Here is a 26011-nt window from a genome sequence, read left to right on the forward strand (position 1 = left end):
GCATCCTCCAGGAGCATGTACCCAACACTGTGGTCAAACAGTTCGAGGGACTCCTCAGGAGGACATGGTGGGGCTAGCGAAGGAGTCACTGATGCCATTGAGCCGAGGGAAGAGGCCGCGTTGGCAGCTGCTTTTCCAGACAAAGTACCCTGAGCATGGGTGAGAGAGGATGAGGAGGATGAGGACGGCTTGGTCATCCACTCGACCAAGTCTTACGCATGTTGCGGCTCAACACAGCCAGCTGCCGAAAAAAAGGCCAAGCGTGTCCCACGGCCACGTGCTGATGAGGATGCACGATCTCCACGACCAGCACTGTTGCCTCTAGACACAGAGCCTGCTTGCCCTCTTTTATTGGCTTGTGACTGTCTGCCTCTCCTTGTTGGCCTTCCAGACATACTAATGGCCTGCAGTGAGATGTAGCTGCGCTGATACTGCAGCTAGCAAAATCAACTGCCTGCCTGTAGTGTGAGAACACCACCAATCTTCTACAGGTAGCTTTAGCTGAGCACTGTGCAGAGGACGCACTAAACCAACATTAAAATAATGTAGCTGCCTGCAGTAGTGACGGGATCAGGAAAACACCACCAACCTTCTACAGGTAGCTTTAGCTGAACACTGTGCAGAGGTCACACTAGACTAACGTGTAAATAATGTAGCTGCCTGCGGTAGTGATAGGATCAGGAAAACACCACCAACCTTCTACAGGTAGCTTTAGCTGAACACTGTGCAGAGGACGCACTACACTAACGTTAAAATAATGTAGCTGGCTGCGGCAGTGATAGGATCAGGAAAACACCACCAACCTTCTACAGATAGTGTAGTGCGTCCTCTGCACAGTGTTCAGCTAAAGCTATCTGTAGAAGGTTGGTGGTGTTTTCCTGATCCTATCACTACCGCAGGCAGCTACATTATTTACATGTTAGTGTAGTGCGACCTCTGCACAGTGTTCAGCTAAAGCTACCTGTAGAAGGTTGGTGGTGTTTTCCTGATCCTAGCACTACCGCAGGCAGCTACATTATTTTAATGATAGTGTAGTGCGTCCTCTGCACAGTGTTCAGCTAAAGCTACCTGTAGAAGGTTGGTGGTGTTTTCCTGATCCTAGCACTACCGCAGGCAGCTACATTATTTTAACGATAGTGTAGTGTGTCCTCTGCACAGTGTTCAGCTAAAGCTAACGTCAAAATAATGTAGCTGCCTACGGTAGTGATAGGATCAGGAAAACACCACCAACCTTCTACAGGTAGCTTTAGCTGAACACTGTGCAGAGGTTGCACTACACTAACGTGTAAATAATGTAGCTGCCTGCGGTAGTGCTAGGATCAGGAAAACACCACCAACCTTCTACAGGTAGCTTTAGCTGAACACTGTTCAGAGGACGCACTACACTAACTTGTAGCTTTAGCTGAACACTGTGAGGAGGACGCACTACACTAACTTGTAACTTTAGCTGAACACTGTGCACTACACTAACTTGCAGCTTTAGCTGAACACTGTTCAGAGGACGTACTACACTAACTTGTAGCTTTAGCTGAACACTGTGAGGAGGACGCACTACACTAACTTGTAGCTTTAGCTGAGCACTGTGCACTACACTAACTTGTAGCTTTAGCTGAACGCTGTGCAGAGGTCACACTACACTAACTTGTAGCTTTAGCTGAACACTGTGCACTACACTAACTTGTAGCTTTAGCTGAACACTGTTCAGAGGACACACTACACTAACTTGTAGCTTTAGCTAAACACTGTGAGGAGGACGCACTACACTAACTTGTAGCTTTAGCTGAACACTGTGAGGAGGACGCACTACACTAACTTGTAGCTTTAGCTGAACACTGTGCACTAAACTAACTTGTAGCTTTAGCTGAACACTGTGCAGAGGTCACACTAAACTAACTTGTAGCTTTAGCTGAACACTGTGAGGAGGACGCACTACACTAACTGTAAATAGTCTAGCTGCCTGACTGTGGTACTATAAGGATCAAAAGAACACCAGCAATTTTCTCCAGGTAGCTGTAAACACCACAAGCCTGCCTGTCAGTAGGAAGATAATAACAGGAACGGATCTAGCTAAACTGAATACAGTGTATATATACACAACACCTGAGATGCATATATATACACAATACACTGTAAGTGCAACTAACTAACTGACTGACTGTCCTGCCTAATCTATCTAACTTAAATCAAATGACACTGTCTCTCTGTCTCTGTCTCTCAATGCCGGAACACACTACACAGGGCCGCTGTGCAGGCAGCCTTATATAGTGTGGGGCGTGTACTAAACCCCCTGAGCCATAATTGGCCAAAACCACCCTGGCTTTGGCCAATTACAGCTCTCTCTACAGACGGCGCTGTGATTGGCCAAGCATGCGGGTCATAGTGCATGCTTGGCCAATCATCAGCCAGCAATGCACTGCGATGCCGCAGTGAATTATGGGCCGTGACGCGACACACGAATTTGGCATGAACGGCCCATATCGTTCGCAATTCGGGGAACAGGCAAACAGACGATGTTCGAGTTGAACATGTGTTCGACTCGAACACGAAGCTCATCGCTAATCAACATGTTCAAATATATAAGGGGTCCATATAGTGAACTTTGTGTTGAGTTATTCTCTTCACGGTCAACACAGAGGACATGGGGGCACTCTTTACATCTAGAGAAAAAGAAATTTCATCTCCAAATACAGAAAGGTTTCTTCACAGTAAGAGCTGTGAAAATGTGGAATAGACTCTCGCCAGAGGTGATTCTGGCCAGCTCAGTAGATTGCTTTAAGAAAGGCCTGGATACTTTCCTAAATGTACATGCAGCACGGACCCCCGAAGGAGCTGCTGAGTTATTTGGGCCTGTACTCTGATTTATATATATATATATATATATATATATATATATATATATATATATATATATATATATCTCAGTCCCCCTGACACAGCTGTGATGTGATAGTGTGCATTCAAACCAAAGTGTTAAAGGCAAATCCACAATACTCAATATAATATACCTATTTGTAGTTACCTTACCCTCCTCTTGGCTGGTGATGAAGAGGAAAAAACAGCAATCACACAGTTGTACATAAATAATAACCGTATTTACTGTAGTTGTTGTAAAAGGTTTAAACTACAAAGGTTGTACTGTCAGACCAACGTAGTCTGACAGACAACTAAACTTTATATTACAAAGGTACAATACAGGTGTATAATGTCTGAAATAATATATGAGAGGTATAACAAAGTAAATAGGATAACCTCAGAGTGAGTGTATCTCACTCTAAGCACTGTCCTATTTCCTGCGCGCTTAAGTCTATACTAAATCAAATGTTGACTTGATTTAGTATAATACAACACTAGGGAGCTCCCTCCTTTAATATCACACCACCCTGATATAGTAAAATAACCCAAGGCCTTGTATGTTACTGAACAGTCCTTCTTTATCTTCTTTTCTTCTGCTAGCAACAAGGTAATTGTGTAATCCAAGGGTTAATGATTCCTTATCAAAGTATGCTGAAAAGATGAAAGCCAGGCTCTGGTGCCGTGGCACTTTAACTAACTTTGATGCCAAAGACTCAGTACTAATTCCTCTTGAATCTGCTTGTGGGACTATGGATCCCAGCAACTCTGTCTTGTGTACACGTGTGTATGAAAGTGCATCAATAGAATTGTGGGCAACAGCCCTCTCACCCAACCAGGACAGTGTTGTCAGAAACTCCTTTCTGATGTACAGGGTTCTGTCTCTGCAATATCTCAGTTCGTTCGCTGCGGCCACGCCGTCACGCTGTACCACTTCACAGACGACTGGGAGTCCTCGGTTACCTCCTTCAAGGGTCTCTGGAACGATCACACTGCTGCTCCAGCACGCTGTGATCTAAGGCAGGATCGCTGGCTGCTGTTCCGCTCCACACAGGGTAGGCCGCAACTCTGAGGAACACACACACCCACAGAGCACGGTTGGCAGACCACGCGTCCCAGGAACATGAGCCCTAAGATGGCCGCTCCCAGCCTTTTTATAGGCTTCCCACAATGCAGTTCTGTTCCCTGAGGATTGTGGGAGTCACTGTGCATTGTGGGTGGGTTAAGTTAATGTCCAGATGTAAACAAACAAAAGACTTCCAGGTCAACTTGAATAGTAAAAATAAAATAAAGATTCAGTCCTTTTGCACTTTGGCCGCTAGATGATGCCAGAGGATAAGATATAACGTAACATAACATAACATTAAGTTAGATTAAAAATGTGTCCCCACTACATACATAATATAACTGGATACTAACATTTATAGGTAAAGTTGATCCAGGGAAAATCCGATTGCCTCTTGGGGGATCAGGAAGGAATTTTTTCCCCTGCTGTAGCAAATTGGTGCATGCTCTGCTGGGGTTTTTTGCCTTCCTCTGGATCAACTGGATCAACTGTGTCAATAGGTTTCAGACCCTACTGGGAACCCTAACAGACAGCATAACAGCTACATTTTGGCAGCTTTTCCCCAGGCCAACCTCTCAGGGGACTAATGAGCCCCTATTTAAATGTTATTACTTGCTGTGGGCAGTAACCTTTCTGAAAAGAGACCTGTTCAGCAGCGTTAACCATTCCTTTTCAGGAATCGCCAACTCAGCAGGACACAGTACAATTGTACATTGTAACAAGTAACTTTGACACATAGTTGACTAACTTAAGAGCATCAACATAGTAGAATAAAAACTTTTAATACTTCAGAACCCGTTTGGAAGCACCTGTTTACACACATACTTACAAACTATTTAGAGAAACAAGATTTTTAACATTACACACGTTGATAAAATGATTTACATCACCTTGAACTCTTTTATACATACCACCATATCTTTAAATACACTTCCTTACAATAGGTTAAATTGAAGACATTATGTACATTGTTGGTATACAGAATGTAATTTGGTTGGTGAACAGAAATCAATTTTTGTGTGTAAACTGAGACCCCAGTCAAACTGGATTCTAACAAACTGTCCTTTCGGGATTGCTTTCAGCCATCCAGGATGATGACAACTCCTAGTAGAGATGTACCCGTTCTTGTCAACTTCTTTTAAAGTATGTCTTAGTATACAGCCTATCTTCCTTTTTGAAAATTACCAGATCTAGATATTGTATCCCGTCATAACTCCACTTACTGGTGAGATTGATGTTATAACAGTTATTATTCATATGGGTCATGAAAGAGTCCAAATCTTCCACAGATCCTTCCCAGATGAAAATAACGTTGTCTATATACCTCCTGTACAGCCTTAACTGTGGCCATTCACCAGTCAGTATGTCTTTGTCCTCCCATTTATTCAAAAAAATGTATTTGGCCCCCCATAGCAACTCCCTTAATTTGGTTAAAAAATCACCACCGTACCAAAAATAATTATTTGACATTTTAAGTCCCTCTAACAAAAAAGCTTTTTATGCTGTTTGTCTTCTCACAGACCCTAGAGCTGCTGATGTGCTGAGCACCTACCACATTTTCATGTAAGTGCAGCATTTTTAACCAATAAAGCAATATTACACTATATCTGCTTTTTGTGACTCATTTGGTGGAGCCAAGTCTGCAGATTTTTTAATGGGAAAGGAGACAGGAGTTGAATATTGTGGAGGATATACTCACTGACTGAAGAGGTATACCCATATACTCACGTTTTATGATTACTGGCTGATCGCATCTTTACGAGGAGAGGTGATAGAAGCTGAATATGGTGGGGATTTACCCATGAATTGAAGAATTAGGTATCTTAACCACTTGTTGACCAGCCGCCATCATTATACTGTGGCAGGTCGGCACAATCCCGCAAACCATCGTAGCTGTACTTCAACTCCTTTAAGGAGGATAGCAGGCATGCGCGCTGCATTGTGAGTGCCGATGCAGAGGCAGAACAGGGACGTGTGTGTCTAAACTTGCACATCCATGTTCTGTGAGGAGAGGAGCGGCAGATTGTGAGTTCCTAATAGCTAGGAACTACGATCTGTCATCTCCTATAGTCAGCCTCCTTCCCCCACAGTTAGAACACACAATCAGGAAACATGGTTAACCCCTTCCCTGCCAGTGACATTTACACAGTAATCAGTGCATTTTTATAGCACTGATTGCCGTATAATTGTCAATGGTTTCAAAAACGTGTCAAAAGTGTCCAATGTGTCCGCCATAATCTCGCAGTCCCGATAAAAACCTCAGATCACCGCCATTGCTTGTAAAAAAAAAAAAAAAATATTAAAAATGCCATAAATCTATCCCCTATTTTGTAGATGCTGTAACTTTTGCACAAACCAATCAATATATGCTTATTGTGATTTTTATTGCCAAAAATATGTAGAAGAATACATATGAGCCTACACTGAGGAAAAAAATCATTTTTTTAAAAATTGATATTTATTATAGCAAAAAGTACAAAATATTGTATTTTTTTCAAAATTGTCGCTCTTTTTTTGTTTATAGCGCAAAAAATAAAAACCGCAGAGATTATCAAATACCATCAAAATAAAGCTCTATTTGTGGGAAAAAAGGATGTCAATTTTGTTTGGGTGCAGTGTCACACGACCGTGCAATTGTCAGTTAAATCGACGCAGTACAGACGCAGTACCAAATCTCAAAAAATGGCCTGGTCTTTGATCAGCCAAATCTTCCGGGGCTGAAGTGGTTAAACATCCATGCCTTATGGTCACTTGTTGATCTGGTGAGTGCAATCTGTTTGTTATTTGGCTGGAGCACTTTATATTTGGATCACTGAAGCACTTTTTATCTATCGAAAAATTTTGGATTGAGGAATCACAACAAATATGAACTTTTATCATTTTTTATGGATTTATTATTGTGCACATTCTTATCTATAATATCTTTTTACATATGTATATTTTCCACAGTTTTTTTGATCAATTAATCATTGGTTCATTATTTATTTGATTGTTAATCACAATAGTTTTACTTGTTAGACCAGATAGCGCCCTTTTGATCTCTTTCACTTATAATGTAGGCTGCCCGTAGAAGAGCTGCAAGGAGCAGATCTAAAAAGGGGGATAGGTTCTCCTGCTGTACATGTCAAGATTCCAGAGAAAGAGAGAGACTGGCTTTAGAGGGAGACTGGCTGCAGAGAGATACTGTAACAGAGCAACATAAGACAGACCCACAGGGAGAGCGTTCCACGGATTACAAGAGAGGTACAGGCTTGAGAGGGAGGCCTTGTAGCTTCTTAAGCAAGCACTCCACCAAGAGTTAAAATGCCCCAATGCTGGCATACTGTAGGTAATCCTGCACTGGTTAGTATTTTAGTTAGGGACTGAGACATGTAGATCTGACATTGCTTGAGTCAATATTTATCTACCTCATGATGTATTTTTTACATTTGTTTAACCCAAATGCCTCTTCCAGGGCTTTTGCCTTTTCCATTGAAGCGTGTTCCACTGGCACTGATGAGTTAATAATTTTCAGGTCCAGGGAAAGTTTTCACAGGGAGCAGAAGCTGGAGACCATCTATCTAGCGGCTCCTTAGTGGATAGCACTATATTTGCAATCAGCAGTGCAGGCACTGTTGCGTGCACATGGTTCACATGTCGGCGATGGCAGCCAACAGAATTCAATTATGACTTACGCATGTAAATATCGCACACAATTTACATGCATACAAGCGTAAGGACAAACTTTTATGCAGGATTCTGTTTTTGAAAGCAAGATCCTGTGCAGTTGTCACATCATCTGAACGAGCCCTAAGGCTCATCCACTTCTAAAGAAATGCAGACACTGCAGCTTTTCTCATTACAATGCTTAAATTGCACCAGGTAGTTATAATGAAGGCTGACCTTTCCACTCAGAAATTTGTTTGGGAAACAAACTACATTTTCAGAACACCAAAACGTATGGATCTGTACATTCTTTTTTTTTATAACATCCTGCAATGTACGAAGTTTACCTGTGGCCTGGATTTTTTAAGTTACACTCTGACCAAAGTGTCTACAGCCAGCAGAAGTCTCCCTAGAGACAAATTATTTCTACGGTGATGTGGTTTGTATTGCTAGTTGTACAAATTCAGCTGCAGTTTGGTGCATTAAAATGTACCTGTCCAATAGCACAGCTGATTATCATTTGGTTATGGAAGCAGTTTTCTTACACAGGAAAGTTATCTGCAAATTAGATCTGATGGCATTATCATGTGTTTTTAAAATATTTCTGTAATCAAGCTTATATGCAAAATGCAAATATAGCTAATAATGAGGGGTTGATTTACTGACCTGTGCATGTGAAATGAGGTGATGTAGGGTAAAGTAAAGTGGGCCTAATTTACTAAAGCCTAAAGTAAGGTTAATTTCACCTGTGTTCATTTTAAACACCCAATCATGTTAAGACAAAGCTTTATTTTTTTTAATATTCCCTTTGGACATTTCAAGCAAACTCACTTCACCTCACTTTAGCAAATCAGGCCCAATTTAATTTCCTTCACACTTCAGCTAATCAAGCCCAAAGGCTCAGATATATTAATATTTGTTTCATGTTAAAATATAAACATAAAGAATGCATTTGAATTAAAGAATTTACTATTACCATTAGAGTAGTGGTGCTATACCATTTTATGTGGCCCCAAGTGTCAGTATATTGCTTCTCTTTTTACATAACTATAGAAAAATACACTGAGCGAATATAAACTAACAATGTGGGGACCCCCAGCCCATATTGTGGAAACCAATTTGGAGCTAGGATATGATTTGCAATCATAACAGAATTAGAGCTTGTTCACATGGATCAAGGATGTCTTCCGGCTTATTTCTTTCCAACTAATGCTCTCTGTAGAATGAAAGATCCTTTGTAACACAAATGATCTCCATTCTAGCTTAAAGTACTAGTACTAGCTAGTGTGCATTGGGAACATAGCTGTGCTTAGAATTAAATTCATAAACAGTAATGAAGAAATGAATACACAACCCGTGCATTGACTGCTCTTTTATTCTGTTTTATGTTGCTTTATTCCATTTTGTATACTGCAGAGCACAAATCACAGTAGATAAACAAAACAAGCAAGAAAAAAGAGAAGTGAATCGATTAAAGAAGCAAATCTAAATCTGTACATAGGTGTTAAATGATATGCACAAATTGGTACACCTTTGTTCAGGCGTGTGCCTGTGACTTCTATGGGGTGGAGACGGAACCCACATATATTGGAGAGCAGAGATAAAGATAGAGAAGGTGACAGAAGCAGAGGCAGGTGCAAACAGATGTAATGGATCAGAGCTGAGCTCTGTGTAATGGTGTTTACAGATACATACAACCCATTGATTGCTGGCACCTGCAGTGAGTAAGTGATCAGCATCCAGCTCATACATCACAGCCAAAGCTGTAAATTGTGCACATTAACTGGGACACGTACAACACATATCACCATGGACAGGAGTTGCTGCCTGTTTAACCACTAGTGTGACAGAAACATTTTTAAAATGCTGTGTGGCAGCATCTCTCATATCTTTCTGAAAGATGTGCCTATTGCATGTCATTGCTAATGTATTTACTAGTTTTTTTATAAGGGCCGGTATGTGTTAGGCTCTGTTCACATCTTGGCATAAAGGGCGACAGTCGTGGTAAAATCGCACAAACAGGATCGCGGGACGCCTGTCGCCCAAAAGAAGCTCTTGTACTTCTTTTGGGCAACATAGCGCCACGTTTGGGGTGCTATTGAAAGTGACAAGGAACGCAAAGGCGTCCCACGATTTGCCGCAATTTCAGATCGCGGGCAAAATCGCAGCGTTTCTGCCCGCGATTCGGAACACTAAGATGTGAATGGAGCCTTAGTCATTATAATAAAATACATACACACACACCATTGGGTTCAATATTGAGTTGGCCCACCCTTTGCAGCTATAACAGCTTCAGCTGGGAAGGCTGTCCACAAGGTTTTGGAGTGTGTCTATGGGATTGTTTGACCATTCTTCCAGAAGCGCATTTGTGAGGTCAGTAACTGATGTGGCTCACAATCTCCACTTTATTTCATCCCAAAGGTGTTCTATCAAGTTGAGGTCAGAACTCTGCGCAGGCCAGTCAAGTTCCTCCACCTCAAACTCGCTCATCCATGTCTTTATGGACCTTGCTTCATGCATCGGTCCAAATAATTTGGTGGAGGGGGGACCAAAGCATGGGCCATAAAGACCTCAGCCCGATAGATCACCTTTGGGATGAATTAGAGCGGAGACTGCAAGCCAGGCCTTCTTGTCCAACATCAGCACCTGACCTCACAAATGCGCTTCTGGAAAAATGGTCAAACCATCCCATAGACACACTCCTAAACATTGTTGACAGCCTTCCCAGAAGAGTTGAAGCTTTTAAAAACGGCAAAGGGTAGGCCAACTCAATATTGAACCCTACGAACTAAGACTGGGATGCCATTAAAGTTCATGTGCGTGTACAGGCAGGTGTGCCAACACTTTTGTATAGTGTACATCCAATTGTCTTGTCCACCAACAGACACGCACACACACACACATGCTCAGTGGTCATTGACTTTTAAATGTTGATTCAAACTGCATACTGTTTGGCATACAACTACAGTATTTATTGCAAATTTTCAGAAAATGAATTTAACTTAGTTAACCACTTGCCGACCGCCTAACGCAGATATACTGCGGCAGAATGGCACGGCCAGGCAAAATCACGTACCCCGGTGCCTGAGTCGGTCAACTTCGTTAGGGGAGCGATCCAGGCTGAGGGGGAGGCCACTCATTCGTGGCGACCCCCTCGCGATTGCTCCTAACGAATGAAAATCTTCCTGTGCTGCTGTAATGTAAACAGCAGCAGAGGAAGTGATGTCATCTCTCCTCGAGCCAGTCTTTTCATTCCGGCGCCAAGGAGAGAAGACATCAATGTGAGTTGCACCAACACTACACTAACAGTAGAACACACTAGGCACACTTTTCAACCCCCATCACCCCCGATCACCCCCCTGTACCCCCTGTCACAGTGACACCAATAGCAGTTTTTTTTTTTTTTTTGCATTGGTGTCAGTTTGTGACAGTTATAAGTGGTAGGGCAGTTAGGGTTAGCCCCCTTTAGGTCTAGGGTACCCCCCTAACCCCCCCTAATAAAGTTTCAACCCCTGGATCACCCCCCGTCGCCAGTGTCACTAAGCGATCGTTTTTCTGATCGCTGTATTAGTGTCACAGGTGACGCAAGTTAGGGAGGTAAGTATATAGGTTCGCCGTCAGTGTTTTATAGCGACAGGGACCCCCATATACTACCTAATAAAGGTTTTAAAGCCCTGATTACCCCGTAGTTAACCCATTCACCAGTGATCACCGTATAACTGTTACGGGTGATGCTGGTTAGTTAGTTTGTTTATTATAGTTTCAGGGCACCCGCCGTTTATTACCTTATAAAGGTTTAACCCCCTAATCACCCGGCGGTGATATAAGTTAAGTTTTAGGGTCAGATAAGGTCTGTGTCGCCCCAGGCAGCGTCAGGTTAGCGCCAGTACCGCTAACACCCACGCACGCACCATACACCTCCCTTAGTGGTATAGTATCTGAACGGATCAATATCTGATCCAATCAGATCTATACTAGCGTCTCCAGCAGTTTAGGGTTCCCAAAAACGCAGTGTTAGCGGGATCAGCCCAGATACCTGCTAGCACCTGCGATTTGCCCCTCGGCCCAGCCCACCCAAGTGCAGTGTCGATCGATCACTGTCACTTACTAAACACTAAACACACATAACTGCAGCGTTAGCAGAGTCAGGCCTGATCCCTGCAATCGCTAACAGTTTTTGTTGGTAGCGTTTTGATACAGTGGCTAACAGTCAGGAGCTTTTTTGCCTGTGAGTCTCACTAGTGTACCACTAAATTTAGAGCCCAAAATGGCAAATCGAAGGTACACTAGTGAAGAGGCCTACACGTTTCTGAGCATGACAGTGAAGAGGAAGTCACTCATCTGTCAGATTCAGGCTCAGAATACGATCCTGTAGATGACAGCGGCTCCATGACAGATAGCTCTGATGACGGAGTTGTGGTCCCTGCCAAGGCCAGGCGTACCAGACCCCGAACTTCTTCTTCTGTCCTTGATGTGCAAGAACCGCAGGTCCCTCGTATGGAGCAGAGAAGTACTAGCGCCGCTATTCCTTCTGGTGAATTGGCAAACACCAACGGCCTAGTACACCCTGGTCGTACATCCAGCACTGCAGTAACACTTGGTGACGTGGCGAGTCCCATAAGTGCAGTTCAAGCTGGCAAGGTGGCAAGCACAAGTAGTGTCCCGCTGCCACCAAGAAGACGAACACAGTCCCGTCGTGCCCATAGTGCCCTTCCTGCTGCATTTGCCAATCCTAATTGGGAAGCCACCACTTCTGCAGCACCCGTACTTCCCCCATTCACTGGTCAACCCGGCATTCAGGTGGAAACAGTTGATTTTACATCACTGGATTTTTATTCAGTGTTTTTCACCGAAGATCTCTATAGATCTATTGTGGACCAAAGCAATTTGTACGCTGGTCAACACATCACCACTATTCCCCAGTATTCCCTTGCCAGAGATTAGAAACCAATTACTGTTTCCGAATTTAAGATCTTTCTGGGCCTTTCCCTCCTCATGGGCATAACCAAAAAGAGTGAGTTGCGGTCATATTGGTCCACTGACCCAATTCACCATATGCCCGTGTTCTCTGCTTCCATGGCCAGGGCACAATACAAGCAGATTTTGCGGTTCATGCACTTCAACAACAATGAACTCTGTCGTCCTCGTGGAGACCCTGAATATGATCGGCTCTACAAAATTTGGCCCCTTGTAAACCACTTCAACCGACATTTTGCAGACTTGTTTACTCCCCATCAAGTTGTCTGCGTTGATGAGTCCCTGATTAAGTTTTCTGGCCGCTTGTCATTCAAACAGTACCTTCCCAGAAAGCGTGCCAGATACGGGGTCAAGATGTATAAGCTCTGTGACAGGGCCACAGGCTATACATGTAGTTTTATGGTTTACGAGGGAAAACTATGAAGTGTTGGGATAATAAGAATGTTTTCGTTCTTACCTCCCTTCATGCAGACACGACGGTCCAAATTACTACGGCGACTGGTGTTGTGGAGAAACCCCTCTGCGTCCACGAATATAACCTTAACATGGGAGGGGTGGACCTCAACGACTAGTTGTTGGCGCCGTACCTAGTTGCCCATAAGGCCAGACGTTGGTACAAAAAAGTGTCTGTTTATTTATTTCAATTGGCTTTGCTGAAAGCTTATGTGCTATACAGAGCTTCAGGACGGACTGGATCCTTCCTTAAATTCCAGGAAGAGATCGTCAGAGCCCTTCTGTTTCCAGACGGTGCTCCACCTCACCTTCCCCAACCAAATGCAGTAAGCCGGCTGCATGAGAGGCATTTTCTTTATGTCCTCCCTAGTACCCCTACCCAACGAGCCCCCCAAAAAAGATGTTGTATCTGCAGCAAGCGTGGATATAGGAGTGACACCCGCTATTATTGTCCCTCCTGTCCTGACAATCCTGGTCTTTGCATTGGTGAATGTTTTGAACGCTACCATACACTAGTTGAGTATTAGCGTAGGGTACAGCACTGCACAGACTAGGACACACTTTCACAGGGTCTCCCAAGATGCCATCGCATTTTGAGAGACCCAAACCTGGTACCAGTTACAAAAGTTAAAGTTACAAAAAAAAGTGTAAAAAAAAAAAAAAAACACAAAATAATATATAAAATAAAAAAAACAAAAATAGTTGTCGCTTTATTGTTCTCTCTCTATTCTCTCTCTATGGTTCTGCTCTTTTTTACTGTATTCTATTCTGCAATGTTTTATTGTTATCATGTTTGCTTTCTAGGTATGCAATTTTTTTATACTTTACTGTTTACTGTGTTTTATTGTTAACCATTTTTTTGTTTTCAGGTACACCATTCAGCTGCAGAGCGGATTTATTCATCTTGACAGCAACAGCGTTTACTCCCACGATACATAAAGCCGTGACTCCAGCGCTGTCGGAGGTGATTTCACCACCACAGTTACATACTTCAGCATATATGTCGAAGCGTGGGGGCAGCAGTGGGTGGAGGAGCGATTTGCTCCTACCTTTTGCGGGAGGATGCCCTCATGCTTCGGCATATATATATTTTAGGCACAGGTTGCGTTAAATGTTTTATTTTTTACTATGTTTTTTTTATATTTGCTTTGCAGGTATGGTATGTCTTACTGTTATACTGTAATGTTACTTTGTTTTATTGTTAACCATCATTTGGTTAGCAGGTACACCATTCAGTTGCAGCGCGGATTTATTTATCTTGACAGCAACAGCGTTTGCTCCCACGATACATAAAGCCGTGACTCCAGCGCTGTCGGAGGTGATTTCACCACCACAGTTACATACTTCAGCATATATGCCGAAGCGTGGGGGCAGCAGTGGGTGGAGGAGCTATTTGCTCCTACCTTTTGCGGGAGGATGCCCCCATGCTTCGGCATATATATATATTTTAGGCACAGGTTGCGTTAAATGTTTTATTTTTTACTATGTTTTTTTTGTATTTGCTTTGCAGGTATGGTAAGTCTTACTGTTATACTGTAATGTTACTTTGTTTTATTGTTAACCATCATTTGCTTAGCAGGTACGCCATTCAGTTGCAGCGCGGATTTATTTATCTTGACAGCAACAGCGTTTGCTCCCACAATACATAAAGCCGTGACACCAGCGCTGTAGGAGGTGATTTCACCACCACAGTTAAAATAAGAGCATATATGCCAAAGCATGGGGGCAGCAGGGGCAGCAGGGGCAGAGGAGCGATTTGCTCCTACCTTTTGGGGCAGATGCCCCCATGCTTCGGCATATATAAACGGTGCATGTATGCCCATCATTAGAAGTGGGTGGCTGAAGGGAGTTATTCTAATGGTGGGCATACCCACCGATCGATATCTTTTTTTCGTTCAGCCCACAGGCTGCATGAAAAAAAGTTTACAATATATGCCCAACAAGGACAAGCAACGTACTGGTATGTTGCTGGACTTTGAGTGGTTATACCAGAATGATGCCTGCAGGTTTAGGTATCATCTTGGTATCATTCTTTTCAGCCAGCGGTTGGCTTTCATGTAAAAGCAATCCTAGCGGGTAATTAGCCTCTAGACTGCTTTTACAAGTAGTGGGGGGGAATGCCCCCCCACCATCTTCCATGTTTTTCTCTGGCTCTCCTGTCCCAACAGGGAACCTGAGAATGCAGCCGGTGATTCAGTCAGCTAACCATAGAGCTGATCAGAGACCAGAATGGCTCCAAACATCTCTATGGCCTAAGAAACCGGAAACTACCAGCATTTCATGACTTAGATTTCGCCGGATGTAAACAGCGTCATTGGGAAATTGGGAAAGCATTTTATCACACCGATCTTGGTGTGGTCAGATGCTTTGAGGGCAGAGGAGAGATCTAGGGTCTAATAGACCCCATTTTTTTCAAAAAAGAGTACCTGTCACTACCTATTGCTATCATAGGGGATATTTACATTCCCTGAGATAACAATAAAAATGATAAAAAAAAAAAAATGAAAGGAACAGTTTAAAAATAAGATAAAAAAGCAAAAAAGAAAAAAAGAAGAAAAAAAAAACCCTGTCCCCCCCCTTGCTCTCGCGCAAAGGCGAACGCAAGTGTCGGTCTGGCATCAAATGTAAACAGCAATTGCACGATGCATGTGAGGTATCACCGCGAAGGTCAGATCGAGGGTAGTAATTTTAGTAGTAGACCTCCTCTGTAAATCTAAAGTGGTAACCTGTAAAGGCTTTTAAAGGCTTTTAAAAATGTATTTAGTTTGTCGCCACTGCACGTTTGTGCGCAATTTTAAAGCATGTCATGTTTGGTATCCATGTACTCGGCCTAAGATCATCTTTTTTATTTCATCAAACATTTGGGCAATACAGTGTGTTTTAGTGCATTAAAATTTTAAAAAGTGTGTTTTTTCCCAAAAAAATGCGTTTGAAAAATCACTGCGCAAATACTGTGTGAAAAAAAAATGAAACACCCACCATTTTAATCTGTAGGGCATTTGCTTTAAAAAAATATATAATGTTTGGGGGATCAAATTAATTTTATTGAAAAAAAAAATGTTTTCATGTAAACAAAAAGTGTCAGAAAGGGCTTTGTCTTCAAGTGGTTAGAAGAGTGGGTGATGTGTGACATAAGCTTCTAAATGTTGTGCATAAAATGCCAGGACAGTTCAACCCCCCCCAAATGACCCCATTTTGGAAAGTAGACACCCCAAGCTATTTCTGAGAGGCATGTAGAGTCCATGGAATATTTTATATTTTGACACAAGTTGCGGGAAAATTACAAACTTTTTTTTTTGCACAAAGTTGTCACTAAATGATATATTGCTCAAACATGCCATGGGCATATGTGGAATTACACCCCAAAATACATTCTGCTGCTTCTCCTGAATACGGGGATACCACACGTGTGGGACTTTTTGGGAGCCTAGCCGCGTACGGGGCCCCGAAACCAAGCACCGCCTTCAGGATTTTTAAGGGCGTAAATTTTTGATTCACTCCTCACTACCTATCACAGTTTCTAAGGCCATAAAATGCCAAGATAGCACAACCCCCCCCCCCCCCCCCAAATGACCCCATTTTGGAAAGTGGAGACCCCAAGCTATTTGCTGAGAGGCATGGTGAGTATTTTGCAGCTCTCATTTGTTTTTGAAAATGAAGAAAGACAAGAAAAAAATTTTTTTTTTCTTTTTTCAATTTTCAAAACTTTGTGACAAAAAGTGAGTTCTGCAAAATACTCATTATACCTCTCAGCAAATAACTTGGGGTGTCTACTTTCCAAAATAGGGTCATTTGAGGGGGGGGGGTGTGCCACCTGGGCATTCCATGGCCTCCAAAACTGTGATAGGCAGTGAAGAGTGAAATCAAAAATTTACGCCCTTAGAAAGCCTGAAGGCGGTGCTTGGTTTTCGGGGTCCCGTACGCAGCTAGGCTCCCAAAAAGTCTCACACATGTGGTATCCCCGTACTCAGGAGAAGCAACAGAATGTATTTTGGGGTGTAATTTCACGTATTCCCATGGCATGTTTGAGCAATATATCACAGCAATATATCATTTAGTGACAACTTTGTGCAAAAAAAAAAAAAAGTTTGTAATTTTCCCGCAACTTGTGTCAAAATATAAAATTTTCCATGGACTCAACATGCCTCTCAGCAAATAGCTTGGGGTGTCTACTTTCCAAAATGGGGTCATTTGGGGGGGGGGGGGGTTGTGCCATCTTAGCATTTTATGGCCTTCAAAACTGTGATAGGTAGTGAGGAGTGAAATCAAAAATGTATGCCCTTAGGAATCCTGAAGGCGGTGCTTGGTTTTCGGGGCCCCGTACGCGGCTAGGCTCTGTGTTGCCTTTGTTACAATATGTTTTTTTTTATTAATCAGACTTACGATACATGGGACATAACATTACACAATAGTAGTTGGTCATAGTGTTAGTTTTTTGGCTTGAGTAGATTTCTCAAACAAATGCTGTTTTATACAGTGGGGGTAAATATCATTGTTGTATTCAATTGACAGTTCAATTAACAGGCTATTGTCTCTATAGCTACAGTAAACAAGTAAGAAATGTACTTGTCTCGGGTTCTTTCAGCTCTCAAACTGAAAGAATGACTGTTAGATTACTGTCAGTAGGGATGAGCCGAACACCCCCCTGTTCGGTTCGCACAAGAAGTTGCGAACAGGCAAAAAATGTGTTCGAACACGCGAACACCGTTAAAGTCTATGGGACATGAATAATCAAAAGTATGCAAGTTATTGTCATAAAAAGTGTTTGGGGACCTGGGTCCTGCCCCAGGGCACATGGATCAATGCAAAAAAAGTTTTAAAAAAATGTTTTTTCGGGAGCAGTGATTTTAATAATGCTTAAAGTGAAACAATAAAAGTGTAATATCCCTTTAAATTTCGTACCTGTGGGGTGTCTATAGTATGCCTGTAAAGGGGCGCATGTTTCCCGTTTTTAGAACAGTCTGACAGCAAAATGACATTTCAAAGGAAAAAAGTCATTTAAAACTACTCGCTGCTATTAATGAATTGCCAGCCGACAATACACATAAAAGTTCATTGATAAAAACGGCATGGGAATTCCCCACAGGGGAACCCCGAACCAAAAAAAAAAAAAAATGACGTGGGGGGTCCCCCTAAATTCCATACCGGCCAAAAAAAATGGTTACGTAATGGGTGACCCCGCCCCCTCTGACATCACAGGGAATGCCACAGGGAAGTCCCCGTCAAGTCCCCGTGCGTCAGAGGGGGGCAGGGTCACCGAGTGGCTTCGCCCCCCCATTATTTAAGAACCGTCAGAAGAGGAGCCTCCCTTCATGCCATCATGGATGCGGAGCGGCCCGAAGAGAAGAAGATGAAGAGAAGAAGATGAAGAGAGAAGCGTCACACAGGGGGAGCCTCCCTCCATGCCATCATGGATGCGGAGCGGCCCGAGGGGAAGAAGGGAAGAAGACGCTGACGCCGCGGAGGAAGATGCCGGACAAGAACACCGGAGGAAGAACCAGAAGAACCAGAAGAAGAAGAAGATGGAGGAAGAAACTGAAGGAAGATAGAAGATAGAAGAAAGAAGAAGCATTTAAATAAAGGAATTGTCAAAAACTCCCCCTCTGTCATTTTTAACATTTTTGACAGTTTTTTAGTGAAATGGTAGGGGTACTTTTGTACCCCCTTACCATTTCACACAGGGGGGAGGGCAGGATCTGGGGTCCCCTTGTCAAAGGAGGCTTCCAGATTCCGACAATCCCCCCGCCCGCAGACCCACACAACCACCGGGCAAGGGTTGTGGGGATGAGGCCCTTGTCCCCATCAACAGGGGGACAAGGTGTTTTGGGGGGCTACCCCAAAGCACCCTCCGAATGTTGAGGGCATGTGGCCTGGTATGGTTCAGGGGGGGCGCTCTCTCGTCCCCCCCTCTTTTCCTGCGGCCTGCCAGGTTGCGTGCTCGGATAAGGGTCTGGTATGGATTTTTGGGGGGACCCCACGCCATTTTTTTTGTAATTTTGGTGCGGGGTTCCCCTTAAAATCCATACCAGACCTGAAGGGTCTGGTATAGATTTTGAGGGGACCCCACGCCATTTTTTTTTATTTTGGCCGGGGTTCCCCTTAATATCCATACCATGAAGGGCCTGGTATGGAATTTAGGGGGACCCCCACGTAATTTTTTTTTTTCAATTTTGGTTTGGGGTTCCCCTGTGGGGAATTCCAATGCCGTTTTTATCAATGAACTTTTATGTGTATTGTCGGACCAGCAATTCATTAATAGCAGCAAGTAGTTTTAAATGACTTTTTTCCTTTGAAATGTCATTTTGCTGTCAGACTGTTCTAAACATGGGAAACATGCACCCCTTTACAGGCATACTATAGACACCCCCCAGGTATGAAATTTAAGGGGATATTACATTTTTATTGTTTCACTTTAAGCATTATTAAAATCTCTGCTCCCAAAAAACGGCTGTTTTTAAAACTTTTTTTTGCATTGATCCATGTCCCCTGGAGCAGGACCCAGGTCCCCAAACACTTTTTATGACAATACCATGAATATAAGCCTTTAAAATTAGCACTTTTGATTTCTCCCATAGACTTTTAAAGGGTGTTCCGCGGCATTCGAATTTGCCGCGAACACCCCAAATTGTTCGCTGTTAGGCGAACTGGTGAACAGCCGATGTTCGAGTCGAACACGAGTTCGACTCGAACTGGAAGCTCATCCCTAACCCTCAGGTGTTGGCTTGATTAGACAATGGGTAAGTAGATACAGTTTTCAACAGTCCATTGTTTCTACAGCTACAGTAAACAGGCAGGTTTTCTGTTTGGTAACTATGGCAAACAGCCTGACACATAAAAGGGGTGAGTAGACACACACACACCATCATGCTGTAACATCTGACGCCACTCATGATAGAAGAAACTTGCCTGATGCTCCAGGAGAATCGTTGCCAATGTAGATCACAAACATACAGTAACAGAAAATAAGTAACCTTTAAGTGTATTTGTACTATTATAGACCATAGGCTGTTCAGTTTGCTAGGCATTTTGCTTGTTATAGATATTTGTCAGTCTTGTATTGTATTCCTAATATTGTAATAGTTTTGTATGTACAGCATCTTTGTATAGTAAAAGCACATTTACACACTGCAGAAATCTCAGCTTCCTTGCTTATACCACAGGGGAACCTTGCTAGATAGACGCAAGCAAAACATTTGGGGGCTCGTGCCGCGATCTGTGCTATAATTCAACTCAAAGAGAGCTGTTTTTCTGTAGTGTATTGTGTAGCTTGTGCTAGGTAAAATGCTGCGTAAGCTGTTTAGGAAAAGCAAGGCTGCAGAGGGTTCTGTTGGCCAGAAGGAAGTGTGCAGCTTACCTATCTGGGCCAGAGACAATGAGTGGGAGCCTCTTGCTAAAGAATTTGTGAAATATGCTTCTCCCTTGAAGCTGACTTGGGGTGATAAAGTCTCAGATCATTTTGCAGATTTTAGCCTTAAGGGGTTGGATTTAAGTGAAAAAGAGAAGGGGACAGTGTCCACAGTGGGCTGGTATTTCCTTAATGCTTTTTACACTGAATCACAGAGAAGGGAGAAGGCAGAGGCAGAAGTTAAGGTATTAAAAGACCAGCTAGCAGTTGCTTCAGAGTGTGGGCGTTCAACTGCTAGTCGGGCTGATGATTTGCAAGAGTGGTGTGCAGCCCTCATGACCAAATCAATTAATGCCTTAAGGAAAAGGAAGGGCCGTAAACCTGTTAGTAAAGCCAGGGTATGTGCCATTGTCACATCCCAAAATTGGGATTGTGAGGATGTGCTCTCCTTAAATGATAGTGAGGATGAGGAGATAGAGTTTGATATTTCGCATAATGATCTGCTAGTGTGAAAGAAAAAGTATGCCAGACCTATTATTACTAAGCATAGGAAATGGCAACATGATAGATAGGATATGGCATATCGCAACCCCAGAGATGTTGAATTTGAAGATGTACGGGAGTTTACACAAACTGAACTTCATGAGCTGGCAAAACAATACAAACAAAGGTCTGGGGAGCCCCTATTGACCTGGCTCCTACGCTTATGGGATGAAGGGGCAGACAGTGTTGTTTTGTCAGGTAAGGAAGCAGTGACTATGGGAGTGTTAACCCATGATCCACAATTGCATCAGGCAATGCGAAAAGCCCAAGAGTTTAGCGTGAATTTTTCACTGTTAGACCTCGTGAGAGATGGAATAGTCCGAGTATACGCTAGTCCTACTGACCTGGAAAATACCTACTCATGGAGAGCAATAGGAGAGGGTATTTCCAAGTTATGTGAGATGGGTTGTTTAACCGGATTAAATATGTTTCCAGAATGGATGGGTCCAGATATGAAACCCTTTACGTCTGCTCTGCGCTCTAAGCTGATGAAGTCTGAGCCATTTAATCTCAGGGCTCCATTATTGTCCTTGTTGGGAGGCCTGGGATTAAACAGCAAGATTCAAGAAGCCACAAACCTTTTAAGCCAGTTGGGGGAGCTAGAGGAGACTAAAACAAAACCTGTCAGGGCAGTAGATAAGGTCAAGGCCAGACAGGAAGAATACAAGCAGAAAATAACAGAGAAGAAAAGGAATGTGGTAGAGAAGACAGGAGGCGAAGAGAAAACCAGGCTTGTTATTTCTAGCAAAGAAATGTGGGTGGACCTATTAAAGGCAGGAGTACCTAAAGATGAGATAGATGGGATTTCTCCTGCAGAAATGCTGAAGAGGTAGAAACATTTAGTAGGGAAAACTGTCAGGGTTAGAAACACTACTCCTAGTGAAGATAACATCAGCCTAGACTTAGAGGAAACAGAACAGACCCCTCCTGTTAGCCCCAAACCAAGTCCCAAAACTGAACATGAACCCAAATCCCTTTATCCTGGGGAGGAGTTAGAGAGAATCAGAAAAGGGGATTGGGAGGTTCCTTATCCTTTATGAAGGGAAGGTGAGTCTCCTGTAATAGCTATGAGGGCAGTGACAGCAGGAGACCTACGCCCATATGCACCTGTCACTGTATGATGGGGGAAGTCATCTTCTCCTACACATGTAATGGCTTTAGTTGATAGCGGAGCTGAAGTTACACTTTTGCAAGGTAATCCTTCCCATCACAAAGGAGAATTAATTTATGTAGAACCACACCAGCAGTTAGGATACGGGTGAAAATGGCTATTGGCAAGGGATCAGGATTTATGAAAAATGTTTTGGTATCAGAGTTACCCGAAAATATTCTTGGGATGGATGTACTTCAAGGTCAGTCATTTCAGACTGAAAGAGGTACATTCACATTCGGGTATCCTGATAAAGCGTATCTGGTTAGGGCGGTGAAGGCTGTGGTCAGAGGTCATGCGAAATGGACCCCTGTCTACATTCCTCCACCAGAGAATCCAGTCTGTCTCAAGCAGTACAGACTTCCTGGAGGCCACAAAGAAATTGGGGAGACTATTCAAGAACTGTTGAGAGTAGGGATCCTTAGACCTGTTGTAAGTCCTTTCTCATCTCCGGTGTTCTCAGTAAAGCAACCTGATGGGACATATAGAAGGACTGTGGATTACAGAGGTATAAACAAAGTGGCACCTCCATTGAAGTCAGCTATACCAGATATGATCTCAATTGTTGAGAAAATTGCTAAAGATGCAGGAGAATATCATGCTGTGATAGACCTGGCTAATGCTTTCTTTTCGATTTTAATAGACCCAGAGTGTCAAGACCAGTTTGCTATGGTGTGGGACGGCCGCCAGTACACTTTCACCGTGCTTCCTGAAGACTATGTTCATTTTCCAACGACTTGTCATGGACTGGTTGCCCGAGATTTAAGTACCCTGAGTTTGAAAGTCATTGTGTTCCACTACATTGATGACATCATAGTCTCTGGAACAAAAGAATATGTAACTGAAGCACTGCACCTGCTGGTAGAGCACTTGGAGAACAGAGGGTGGGCTATCAACAGAGACAAAGTCCAAGGACCTGCCACAGAAGTGAAATTCCTGGGAATGATGTGGACTGGGCCGCAGAGGAAAATTCCAGAGACAGTTGTGCAAACTATCCAGGCTCTGTCACCCCCTACTACCAAAGAGAAGGCACAGAAGTTCATTGGAGTTGTGAGGTTCTGGAGATCGTTCATCCCACATCTTGGACTGGTTCTGAGGCCTATATATAATGTCACCAGAAAAAAAGACTAAGTTCTCATGGGGTTCAGAGCAGCGGACTGCATTCCTGGCTGCTAAAGAAGCTATTTTGCAGCATCAGGGATTAGGACCCGTGAGACAAGGAGTACCATTTCAGCTGGATGTAGTGGAGCAGAATGGTACCATATCTTGGAGTCTGTGGCAGCCAAATGAAAAGAAAGGACTGAGAGCAATACCCATTGGATTTTGGTCCAAACAACTGACAGGGGCACAGAAGAGATACACGCCCCTAGAGAAGTACCTGTTTGAGGCCTACACAGCACTTCAACATGTAGAGACCATTACAGGAAAGGACACAGTCACCATCCATACTGCATTGCCAATAGCAGGATGGGTGAGAGATAATGGACTGACCACTAGGGCAGCTGTAGCCCAGAACCAGACACTGATGAAATGGAAGTGGTACCTTCAAGAAAGAGGGGGTATTGCAGCTGGGGATGTTAGAGACATTTCAAAACATTTGGCTGGGCTTGTCACTTTTACCAGCACCCGGCCAGAAGAAGAAATTCCTGTGCTGCAGTCATCCCCTTTCAAGAGGTTCCACCCTTTGAGTCTCTGTCAGAAGACATGAAGGAGTCAGCGTGGTTCACTGATGGTTCAGCCATAGTCACCTCGCCAGGACGTAAATGGACAGCAGCAGCCTACAACCCAAGTACAGACACAGTCCTGCAGGAGACCGGAATTGGAGGGTCCAGTCAGTATGCAGAGTTGAAAGCTGTGGTGATGACTCTTCAGGAGGATCCTTCTTCCCATGTCACTATCTACACTGACAGCTGGGCGGTTTTTAAAGGACTGACAACTTGGATGCCCACGTGGAAGTCCAATGAATGGATGATTCATGGAAAGGTGGTGTGGGGAGGCAAGGAAGTCTGGGACTACATCTGGAAGGAAGCTCACTCCCGCACCATAAAAGTGGGGCATGTTGATGCACATGTGCCCCTAGTCCCAGACTTTGAGAACTATAACAGAATTGCAGATGAAATCGCCAAAGTGAAGGCAGTTGTGCTAATTGATCCTGTCTTGATGAACTTGGCCAACTGGGCCCACAAGCAATCTGGACATTTGGGGCAGAAAGCAACATATGAATGGGCACAGCAGAGAGGATTGCCTATATCCATGGACATGATAAAGACTGTAATAGGGAACTGTACAGTGTGTGGAGAAGTGCGACAATGGCCATTGCAAAAGTACTCCACCGGGTCGATTAAGAGGGGTGAGAGGCCTGCAGAGATCTGGCAGATCGATTTCATCGGTCCCCTGCCCCAGGGAAATAATGGACTGAGATATTGTTGCACTGCAGTGGACACCTATTCAGGACTTATGCTTGGTCATCCCTGCAAACGTGCAGATCAAGCCACATTGCTTCAACTGCTCCAGAAACTTGTCGTTGCTTATGGTTGTCCCAAACAAGTCCAAAGTGATAACGGCTCACACTTCACTGGATCAACAGTACAGCAGTGGGCCAAAGATTCTGGAGTGTACTGGTTGTGCCACATCCCATACCATCCACAGGCAGCTGGTTTGATTGAAAGATACAACGGGCTATTGAAGGACCAGATACGCAAACTTACACCCATACATACACTAAGGGGGTGGGATCAGGTCCTCACACAGGCAGTCATGTTGTTAAATTCTAGGCCAATAGCCAAAAGCACACCATATGAGAGGATGGCAGGGGCTGGGGCACAGATTCCACAGCTGGAGTGCAGAGTTCAGTATTTATGTAAGGTTCCTGAAAGAACAGGGCTTAACAGATACCATGTTACTGCTTCCCATGACATAGAAACCAAGAGTGATGTATCTGAAGCTGAAGCCTATCTAGGAATGAGAGGGAATCTGGCAGGAAGGTTTGAAGTTACATTTGCATTGACAGATGAGCTTCAAGACAGTGGCTGGAACTCTGACTGGTTAGTGGATACTTCTCAGCAAGAGTGGAAAGTGAGGCTACATAACAGCAAACCTTCCAAAATAAACAGCAATGATCTTCTGGGAAATATCAGTATATTTCCTCTCCTCCCTATTGATGTTCTTTGGGAGGGTCAGAAGTGGGTACAGGCAGGGGGCAAAGTGTTAGTCGGATATCCAGGCAAGAAGCCACTTAGAAGAGAGATTTTAGCTGAAGGGCCTGGATCTACTGTTTATGTATTATTAGAAGGAGCAGATAATCCGCTTTGTTTTCCACTCCACAGGCTGACTGACTGACGATTTGATCCATAGGACATAATGGAAAGAATGACGGAAGATCGCAAGAGCTGTGGAGAGCAAGGCCTTTGATGTATTAAAAGCCTGGACTTGTTTCTAAAGAACTTTAGAATGGACTTTCTAATGAACTTTTTAGACACCTTCTCAATGACAGAAATATGGGAGGTGTTGCATTCAAGGAAAATTAATGTTTAAAATTAGTTTTTCATAATAATGAAGTGATTTTCTGTATGGAGTTTGAAAGGAAAAAAAAATCTAGGGCGATTTTTTTATTAATCAGACTTATGATACATGAGACATAACATTACACAATAGTGGTTAGTCATAAAGATATTATCAGTTTTTTGGCTTGAGTAGATTTCTCAAATAAATGCTGTTTTATACAATGGGGGTAAATATCATTGTTGTATTCAATTGACAGTTCAATTAACAGGCTATTGTCTCTATAGCTACAGTAAACAAGTAAGAAATGTACTTGTCTCAGGTTTCTCTCAGCTCTCAAACTGAAAGAATGACTGTTAGATTACTGTCAGGTGTTGGCTTGATTAGACAATGGGTACGTAGATACAGTTTTCAACAGTCCATTGTTTCTACAGCTACAGTAAACAGGCATGTTTTCTGTTGTTTGGTAACTATGGCAAAC

General features: G+C 43.3%; 1 protein-coding gene across 1 annotated transcript in view; it reads left to right on the forward strand.

Annotated features, from left to right (window-relative positions):
- Positions 1-25395, forward strand: part of GRM4 (glutamate metabotropic receptor 4) — a 617812-nt gene extending 592417 nt beyond the window's left edge. The window contains exon 11 of the mRNA XM_073616043.1: positions 25356-25395. Within this exon, the coding sequence (XP_073472144.1) occupies positions 25356-25360 (5 nt within the window). The 3' untranslated portion in view covers positions 25361-25395. The remainder of the gene's footprint in view (positions 1-25355) is intronic.
- The last annotated feature ends 616 nt before the right edge of the window (positions 25396-26011 follow it).

The sequence above is a fragment of the Aquarana catesbeiana genome, linkage group LG02, assembly GCF_042186555.1.
Source record: "Aquarana catesbeiana isolate 2022-GZ linkage group LG02, ASM4218655v1, whole genome shotgun sequence".
NCBI classification, from domain to species: domain Eukaryota; kingdom Metazoa; phylum Chordata; class Amphibia; order Anura; family Ranidae; genus Aquarana; species Aquarana catesbeiana.